The sequence below is a fragment of the Astatotilapia calliptera genome, chromosome 3 (assembly GCF_964374335.1).
Source record: "Astatotilapia calliptera chromosome 3, fAstCal68.1, whole genome shotgun sequence".
Taxonomy (NCBI): domain Eukaryota; kingdom Metazoa; phylum Chordata; class Actinopteri; order Cichliformes; family Cichlidae; genus Astatotilapia; species Astatotilapia calliptera.
Window position 1 is genome coordinate 82,354,807 of NC_137424.1, and position 10,235 is coordinate 82,365,041.

Here is a 10,235-nt window from a genome sequence, read left to right on the forward strand (position 1 = left end):
CCCCTCTTTCTTAAATAGATAACTATCATATCTGATATCATATCTCACAGTACAATAATATTGAATGGGTTGCATTGTTGTATTTTGTCATGTTTCTCAGGTCTTTGTCTGAATTTCTACGAACATTATTGCTAAGGATTGTCTTATTGCATTGGAGTCACACTGGGTTAAATATGTACACTTGGGTTTTAAGGGGTATTTATTATTTTCTTCTTTTTTTTGGGTTGTATGGAAGCCCCAAACGCAATTTCATTGTTCTTGACAATGACAATAAATAAATAAATACTAAAAAAATACTAAATACTAAAAAATATCTCAAGACCCTCACGGCCCCCCTCCTGGACCCCCTGCAGTTTGCATACAGAGCCAACAGGTCTGTAGACGACGCCATCAACATGGCCCTACACTTCATCCTGAAGCATCTGGACTCCCCAGGAACCTACGCCAGGATCCTGTTTGTGGACTTCAGCTCTGCCTTCAACACCATCCTTCCAGACCATCTCCGAGGCAAGCTTTCCCAGATGAATGTGCCTGATCCCATCTGCCGGTGGATCACTGACTTCCTGACGGACAGGAAGCAGCATGTGAGGCTGGGAAAGAATGTCTCGGACTCCCGGACCATCAGCACCGGCTCCCCTCAGGGCTGTGTTCTTTCTCCTCTGCTCTTCTCCCTGTACACCAACTGCTGCACCTCCACCCACCAGTCTGTCAAGCTAATCAAGTTTGCAGATGACACCACCGTTATTGGGCTCATCTCGGACGGGGATGAGTCTGCCTACAGGAGGGAGGTTGAACGCCTGGTGTCCTGGTGCAGCCACAACAACCTGGTGCTGAATGCCCAGAAGACAGTGGAGATTATTGTGGACTTCAGGAAGCACACAGCCCCACTCCCCCCCATCATCCTGACTGACACCCCCATCACCTCTGTGGACTCATTCCGCTTCCTGGGTACCACCATCACCCAGGACCTGAAGTGGGAGCCCACCATCACCTCCGTCATCAAGAAAGCCCAGCAGAGGATGTACTTCCTGAGGCAGCTGAAGAAATTCAACCTGCCAACACGGACGATGATGCAATTCTACACTGCAATCATCGAGTCCATCCTCACCTCCTCCATCACCGTGTGGTACGCTGGAGCCACTATCAGGGACAAACAGAGACTGCAGCGTGTTGTGCGCTCTGCTGAGAAGGTGATTGGCTGCAGACTCCCATCTCTGCAGGACCTGTACACCTCCAGGACATTGCGGCGTGCAGCCCGGATCTCAGCTGACCCTTCTCACCCTGGACACAGTCTGTTTGACCTGCTCCCCTCAGGCAGGAGGCTCCGGTCCATTCGCACCAGAACCTCTCGCCATAAGAACAGTTTCTTCCCCTCTGCTGTTGGACACATGAACAATAACCGTATGACTGTCCCCACCACTAACACATGACCCTACGCTGTGTTCACTGCATCATTCCATGTTTGGCACTGATCACCACCTGCACTCATGTATATATCTTTCTACATAGCACTTTTAATTCTTATTCTTACTTTTATTTTTTTTTCATGTCTATTTAAGTGCTATTTATGACACTATGTTTGCACTGAAGCACCGCAGCAATTTCCTAATGTTGTAAACCTCAACATCTGGCAATAAACCCCATTCTGATTCTGATTCTGATTCTGATTCTGATTCTGATTGTTCCAGCTCAGACTGTTCATTGTTACCCAAATAACAAGCCGTGGGTGACTAAGGACATCAAAGCCCTCCTCAACAACAAGAAGAGGGCTTTCAGAGGGGGCAACAAAGAGGAGGTGAGGAAGGTCCAGGTGTTACTAAAGGACAAGATCAGAGAGGCTAAGGACAATTACAGGAGGAAGCTGGAGTGGAAACTCCAGCAGAACAGCATGAGAGAGGTGTGGAGGGGCATGAAGACCATCACTGGATTCAGGCCAACCAACAGCAGGGGAGCTGAGGGAGGTGAGAATAGAGCCGACGAGTTGAATCTGTTTTTCAATAGATTCGACACCACAGTGTCTGCTCCCACCCCCACAACCTCACCTGCAGTCAGCCTGGAATCCAGAGCCACACCACTGTGCCAGCCTCTCTCTTCACATGTTGCCTCCTGTGAGATTCCTGACACCCCTCCCCCACCCATCACCTTCACTCAATACCAGGTTGAGATGCAAATGAGGAGACTTCACTCAGGCAAGTCTGCTGGACCAGACGGAGTGAGTCCCCTTGTCCTCAAGACCTGTGCCCCCCAGCTGTGTGGAGTCTTTCATAAACTGTTTATGCTGAGTCTGAGTCTGCAGAGGGTCCCGGTGATGTGGAAGACATCATGCCTCGTCCCTGTACCAAAGACGCCCCGTCCCAGTGGCCCCCAGGATTACAGGCCCGTGGCACTGACCTCCCACATCATGAAGACCCTGGAAAGGCTCATCCTGGACCAGCTGCGACCCATAGTAAGACCACATCTGGATCCCCTTCAGTTCGCTTATCAGCCTCATCTCGGAACTGAGGACGCCATCATCTACCTGCTTAATCGTGTCTACACCCATCTGGACCAGCCGGCGAGCACTGTGAGGGTCATGTTTTTTGACTTTTCCAGTGCTTTCAACACCATCAGGCCGACCCTCCTGGGTGATAAGTTAGCAGCGATGCAGGTGGATGCTTCTCTGGTGTCCTGGATTGTTGATTACCTGACAGGAAGACCACAATATGTACGTCTCCCACAGTGTGTGTCTGACAAGGTGATTAGCAACACAGGGGCACCACAGGGGACTGTCCTCTCCCCCTTCCTCTTCACCCTCTACACCACAGACTTCAGCCACTGCACAGAGACCGCCATCTTCAGAAGTTTTCTGATGACTCTGCGGTGGTTGGATGCATCAGCAGGGATGATGAGACAGAGTACCGGGCTGTGGTCGACTCCTTTGTCACGTGGTGTGAGCAGAATCATCTGCAGCTCAACGTGGCAAAGACCAAGGAACTGATCGTGGACTTCAGGAAGACCAGGAAACACTTGACCCCTGTTTCAATCCAGGGGGTCAGTGTTGACATTGTGGAGGACTATAAATACCTTGGAGTACACATTGACAATAAACTGGACTGGGCTAAAAACACCACAGCACTTTACAGGAAGGGCCAGAGTCGTCTCTATTTTTTGAGGCGACTGAGGTCCTTCAACATCTGCCAGAAAATGCTGAGGATTTTCTATGAGTCTGTTGTGGCCAGTGCGATCCTCTATGCTGTTGCATGCTGGGGGAGCAGGCTGAGGGTCGCAGATGCCAACAGACTTAATAAACTGATCTGTAAGGCCAGCAATGTTGTGGGGATGGAGCTGGACTCCCTCAAGGTGGTGTCGGAGAGGCGGATGCTGTCCAAGATAAAGACAATGTTGGATAACACCTCCCACCCACTCCATGACATGCTGGTCAGTCACAGGAGCTCGTTCAGTGAGAGACTGAGATTACCCATGATGCACCACTGAACGACACAGGAAATCTTTCCTGCCTGTGGCTCCCTGTACAACGCATCCACTTAACACACTGTTTGCTGCTACAGCTACACATGTTTCTTTTCCAACTATTTATTTATGAGTGACTTATGTATGTATGTATGTATATATATGTATATATTGTACTATTCTTAGTTAGCGTATTGTCTGTCTTGTCTTAATGTTGGTTTAAAATGGAGCACTGTAACAAAAAATAATTTCCCCCAGGGATCAATAAAGTATTCTGATTCTGAAATACTTTACAAACTTTCACACTTGCTTTACGTCTCTGGGATAGCTTTCTCAGAGATGAAATGCCAGCTTGGAAGCAGGTAGTGAATCTCCAAATGCTCTACCAGACCACCGACAGGTCTCGCATGCCACAGCCACTCTTTCATGTGATGCATACTGCTCCGACGTGTTAAGGTCTTGAGCTGGGTTACGCTATGTCGCAAGTCTTGTGAGTTGCTTTTGTGATACTTAATGGATTGGATTACATTTTTTATTTCTCTCTGATATCTAATCCAGTAATTCAGGTGAGCATCGGACCTATACTAATACATAATATTGGATCGGTCCATCACTACTAAGTACTACTACTGACACGTATGGGATTATTACGGGTTTGTGCTTAGGCAGTGGTCGCCCTTCTTGTACGTCATCTTATTCCTCTATGAATAAAACATCATGAATGGCACATTGTGCTAGCTTTAGCTGTTTATTTTCTCTTGCACTCACTCTCTCCTTCTATTGTCTTATTGATTCCTGAGTGCCCCCTATGGGTAGCTTCCTCACTAGCAACTGTCATTACACTTCTGTCCTGGATCACTGGAGGTTTCTTTAGGTGCATTCGCACGTTCAATGATTTTTGATCAATGGGCTTTGGTCAGTCGCTTTTACACATTGGCCATGAGAATTCGCATATTAATGACGATAAACTGACCTCCCAGCCCATTGTTCCTTCAGTGGGCTGGTTTCAGTCATTATACAAATGTACTGTTTATAAGATTGAAACCTGCAGTCAGCTGAGACTGAAGAAGTCACTTGAATGAGTGATGAAACGTTTCTCCCACAAAACGCTACGTCCAGATGAACAGAATCAACTTTTGGAGATTTACTTACCTGGATGATTGAGCATGCATCAAGATATTATCTGCGTTTCCACCACTGGAGGGCGCTGTGGGTTATTGATGTGTGGGAACAGTAACCAATCACTGCAGTCTGAATGCTTCTCTTTGGTCATGTGACCATTTGACCTCTGATCAGTGTGTTCTTCAGTTTCAGGCCTGTTTCTGCTGACTGCTGCAGGTGAGCTGATCTTCCTACACCTGTCTGTCCTCATCATGACCTCTGACCTTTTGGTGACCCTCAGTGACCTCTGTCCTGTTACAGGTGTGTGTGTGCTGCTGCTGTCTGCTCTGACAGTTTTTGCAGGTGAGTTGAAGGTAAAGACAAACAAGAAGTAAAGTATGAATGAAGGAATTAAGCTAAAGTGTTCCTGGGAGCACTCCATTAGGCATGGACCTTCTCCAGGTGTTTGTTCTGTTTGCATTCAAAGAGCTAACAGGAGCTCCTGGGCTGATGGAGCTGCTCAGGTGGAAATATTTATCATGACTTGATTTTCCATTTCACAATATATTAACAACAATCATATGACCCCCTATGAGCAGCACTTTGGCAACAGTGGAAAGAAAAAACTCCCTTTTACCAGGAAGAAACCTCGAGCAGAACCAGGCTCAGTGGAAGGGCAGAAGACAGGATTTGTTTTTTGCTGTTAGATTAAATTGTGTGTCGCAGAGTTTGTAGTTCACATCGTGTGACTCATTTAAATATTGTTGTCCTCAAAGTAAAACCCTTATAAACAGGGTTAGGGTTAACTCTGCCATAAATGTGTTTGGCCAAAAATCCTTCTGTGAGTCACAAACTGAGTCTGAGCCTCTTCAGTAATAATTATAAATAATCCATCAATCCAGTCACTTCTGCTTATCTTTTTCAGGGTCAAGGGGGCGCTGGAGCCTATCCCAGCTGTCAGACAGATAACCATTCGCACTTACATTCACCTTTGGGCAATTTAAATTTTTCAATTAACCTATCCCCACTAACTGCACATCTTTGGATTGTGGGAGGAAGCCAGAGTACCTGGGGAGAACCCATGCTAACACGGGGAGGACATGCAATTCCACCATCAGCAGTGTTGGGGAGTAACAGAATACATGTACCACCGTTATGTATTTAAAATACAAAATATGAGTAACTGTATTCCGTTGCAGTTACTGTTTAGCAAGGTGGTATTCAGAATACAGTTACTTTGTTGAAATAAATTAATTACACGGCGGTCTTTTCCTGTTTCATATGTTAGGCTAAGCCCTCTATATTTTGGTAATTCCATGCCGGTGGAAACCCAAACAAACATGCATTAAGAGGCTCTAATGCTGTGTCTCAATCTCACGGCCCATGTCACTTCTACTTGTAATGGTGTAAAGAAATATTTTTAAAAATTATTGTTCAAAAACTGATTTAATATGAAGGCAATAGGCAGAGTGTTACAGACATAGCTCTAAAGCATGTAGCCTGATGGGCAGTGTAGTCCGTGCTGCAGGGAGGATGGACTGCTGTACCTGTGATGTGTCTGTGAGCGAGGGAGGGAGAAAAAGGAGAGTAGAAAAGTACGAGCTGTCGCCGAGCAGAAACGGGAGCTGGAAGCATGTAAATATAATAATAACCACAGCAGCCAAACAGAGTGCCTGAAGAACCCAGCTGTAAGTAAGCTATTAAGACTCGACTGTACGCCGTGTTCGTGTTTCCTCTGAAACAATAAGTTCAATTGGAGCAGCCTTTCAACGCCTCTCTCTGTCTCTCGCTAGCAAACTTGACCCAGACAACAAAGTAAAGCTATTTTTCAGCTACAAGCCCAACACGAACCGGACGTATTAGCCAGAGGTCCCTGAAAGAAACTCCGTCCCGGGTCTGGTCCGTGGATCGGGTTTCTCTGAGACGTGGGCGTCTACGTCTTTACCCTATAAGATTCAAAATTATTCTTAAATAACACTCAGCAATATATTCTCAAGTAACACTCAGATATGCCGTCAGGGGGTTAGTTACGACGTCGGGAGCAGCTGGGAGAACAAAACGACACAGAGACCGTCCGGGTTGCTTTCCCAAAATCAACTCAAAGTTTTATTCCTTTGTGCAGGGTATTTATAGGCAGAAGGGTTCGTGTGTCAACAAGTTTCAAGTTAGAACCATATAAGGAAGGTCCCCCCCGCTCTGAAAGGGGCCTTCTACAATCGTATCTCAACATACCTTTGACAGGTCCGTTAAACGCTAGACAGTTAGAATCCTTTGTTCTACAATTGCAGTAAGATGCACTCTCAAGGCCTATAAATCTTATACAGAGATCTGCTACATCCTGAGTTCTCACACAATCCAGATGGTCTTTACATAAACATCCTCTGCAAGGGAGTGACAAGTAAAAGAGTGATTTGTTGGTGTTTTCCTTCCAACCTTAGTATCTAGTTTCACACCATAAAATCTTCAGTTGACACAGCAAGAGGAGATGAGGTTCAAACAAAGGGCATTGCAGAAACAGGGTCCTTTGTATAATATCATCAAAAGAATACCCAGTACATGCTCCCATAATACTGAAATATCTAACAGTCCCTTTACTACAGTTCGGAGCCGCGGACCTGTTTTATATACGCGCTGAATAGTTTTCTACACGAGGTCGCTGCAAAAAGTGCAGCCTTACCTAATGTCCACCTACTGTTACTCATTTATATTAAGATTTAAACATCTAGTTGGTGTTGGTATGGCGAGTAGCCTTCAGTAATAGTAATAAATCACACAGCAATAGGACATTTGTCAATAGGAAAATTGTACTTAGTAGTCAGTATAATCTTTTAATGATATAAGTTTGCATATGGTAGATTACTGCATGTAATCATTTGTGTTTAGAAGTATGGTATAGTATATATACTATAGTATAGTATATATACTATACTATACTATAGTATATATACTATAGTATATATACTATAGTATATATACTATACTATACTATAGTATATATACTATAGTATAGTATAGTATATATACTATAGTATATATACTATACTATACTATAGTATATATACTATAGTATAGTATAGTTGGTGGCATATTGAAAGAATGTCTCATCCTAGGAGGTCTGTAACATTCCAGGAATGCACATGTACATCCTGGGAGCATGGGAAGAGGTCGTACCTTGTTTTATTGTTTTACGGTAGGATTAACGTAGCTATGTCAGTTTTGTCTGATCCCACACACACACACACACACACACACACACACACACACACACACACACACAAGCACCCACTGAAGTATAAATAAAGACCGGGGCAGTTTCTCAGGGCGAGTCTCAGTGCTGGAGGCTGCCCTTGCTAGCAAGAAGTTCTGTGCGTTTCTCTTCTCTGAGTCTTTGCTGAAGAAGTGTTTAGAGTATATTTCTTAACAACATTCATGTAGTTGTAAAAAACATGATAATATATTAAGTATTCAGAATGCGTTACAAAATACATTTTGGAGCATGTATTCTGTAATCTGTAGTGGTAACCTTCCCAACACTGACCATCAGGCTGGGGTCTTTCTGTGTAGAATTGCATGTTCTCCCTGTGTTCGCGTGAGTTCTCCCCAGGTACTCCGGCTAATTATAAATAATTAATCAATAAATAAATAATCAATAATATTTCACCAGAGTTCTGACAGTCTAACCTCCAACACCCACAAATTTGGATCAGATCTGACCCACAAAAATGTACACCTGAGGGTCAAAGGTCAGAGCTGTAAATAACATGCTCATTGTGGTTAAAGACAAGTTAGCTATATGTGTACTGTATGCAGTACTTTGAGTACAAGAACACTGCCTGAGTCCTCCTCTGTGCCCTCTTCTAGCTTCTCCTCCTCCCTGTGAGTCTGTGCTCAGAGTCTTCTGCCATCTAGTGGTCTTCTGTCCGTACTTCATCTCTACTTGTCTCCTGCTGACCATCTGCTGCAGCAGGAAGACACTGAACAAACCAGCCGTCTCCATGGAGATAACCCAGCGTGATGAGGGAGGTCAGGGACTGGATGAAGATGGTGATGATGTCACTGCTGATGTCACCACTGAGCATGGCTTTTGAGCTGCAGAGGCTGCTTCTGTTGAAGCTTTGAAGCTGTGTTTGCTTTGATGTTCCTGAGTGTTCAGCTGCTGTAATGACTCCACCCTCTGCTAGCTGTGGGACCAATCAAATGTCTCAGAGGCCTTTGTGATGCTTTTAGCTAGTTGTAGAGCAGAGGTGGGGAATGCCAAGCCTCAAGGGCCAGGACGATGTCCAGCAGGTTTTAGATATCAGCCTGGGTCAGCACACCTGAATCAAATGATTAGTTTATTACCAGGCCTCTGGAGAACTTCATCTAAACAGATATTAGCTGAGCTGTGATAGGTTGATTGCATCTTCATATAAAGCTGTTTCCAATATTTCAAACATGAAGAAGAAGGTTTGTCAGTAAATTTGCTCTTTAGACTCTCCTCCTCCCCCTGGGTCTGCCCGGGGTCTCCTCTCTGATGGACATGAAACTCCTCACCAGGAACCATCCTCCTCAGTCTGGATTTGTAGCCTGCATGTTTCTACCTGCTGATCCTGGATCAGTTTTTGTCTCTTTTCCTGCTTCGTGTGTTTCTTGGCTGATGATGAACTTTGGAGTGGTGATGTCTGATTTTCAGCCTGCAGCTCCTCTCCACCTGTTCATCTTCATCCTTTCCTGTCCTGTGGGCCCACTTGTTCAAAAGTATAATCGTGATAAAAGTTTTGGTACATTTCTTTCCTTCCATGGATCATTTAATCAAGATCACTTTTGTACTGGTTGTTTAAAAAAGAAACAGCTAGGATCCCTAACCCTTGTGGAGCCGTACAGTCTGCGCTCTGCCTGTGACTGTTGCATCTGCAGAGATATTTAAATTAAATTAGTGCACAGATCATAAATCTTCTCCTTTTTTGGTACCGGTACTGGTTTTATTTTATTGTATTTATCCGCGACACCTTAAAGGCCAGTCTGTGAAAATATTGTTGGACATAAACCGGTCCGTGGCGCAGAAAAGGTTGGGGACCGCTGATGTTAAAGTCAAAAAAAGTTAAAGCTCATAAATGACTCATATTTACTCAGGCTGTGATGTGTGTGTTTGTAAAATTGTTTCATGTGTGTTCAAATTTGTTCACAAATGATTTCAGGTTGTGGATCATACACTTTTGGGCTCCCTCCTCTTTTGGGTTTATATATTTTCACATTGTCTTTGTTGGATATAAATGTTTAGCTGATTAACCATCAAACACAATCTGGTTAGTCAGAAACTTAATGATTCATGGTGGCATTCAGTTAATAAAGTATTTACATGAACATTTATACATATGCAGATCATGAAATGAGCTTTGTTTGTTAATAAAGGATTTATAAATACAACTTTCATATTGTAATTCATGATTATTTCAGTTATTAGTTCAACATTTATACTGTTGTATTTATTTACCTGTAACTAACAAAGTATTTATTAGGTCAACAGGCCCTCAAGACTCAAACAAGTCTCAGCTACAACAGAAATAGAAAGCAGACACAGAGTGAGACACAACATAGAGATATTAGATGAAGCTGTCGTGATTCTGGTCATTTGTGTTTTCTTGTATTTTGGTGTCTGTTATGTATTATTATTTAAGGTTCATTTAGCATGTTTTAGTTCCTTC

The 10,235-nt window shown here is 44.0% G+C and overlaps 1 protein-coding gene across 1 annotated transcript in view; it reads left to right on the top strand.

The window, feature by feature from the left end:
- The window catches only part of LOC145425983 (uncharacterized), a 35,049-nt gene extending 25,092 nt beyond the window's left edge, over nt 1–9,957 (top strand). Inside the window, exons 7-9 of the mRNA XM_080299503.1 lie at nt 4,759–4,788; nt 4,873–4,914; nt 8,413–9,957. Coding sequence (XP_080155629.1) covers nt 4,759–4,788; nt 4,873–4,914; nt 8,413–8,639 — 299 coding nt within the window. The 3' untranslated portion in view covers nt 8,640–9,957. The remainder of the gene's footprint in view (nt 1–4,758; nt 4,789–4,872; nt 4,915–8,412) is intronic.
- Nucleotides 9,958–10,235: the final 278 nt, after the last annotated feature.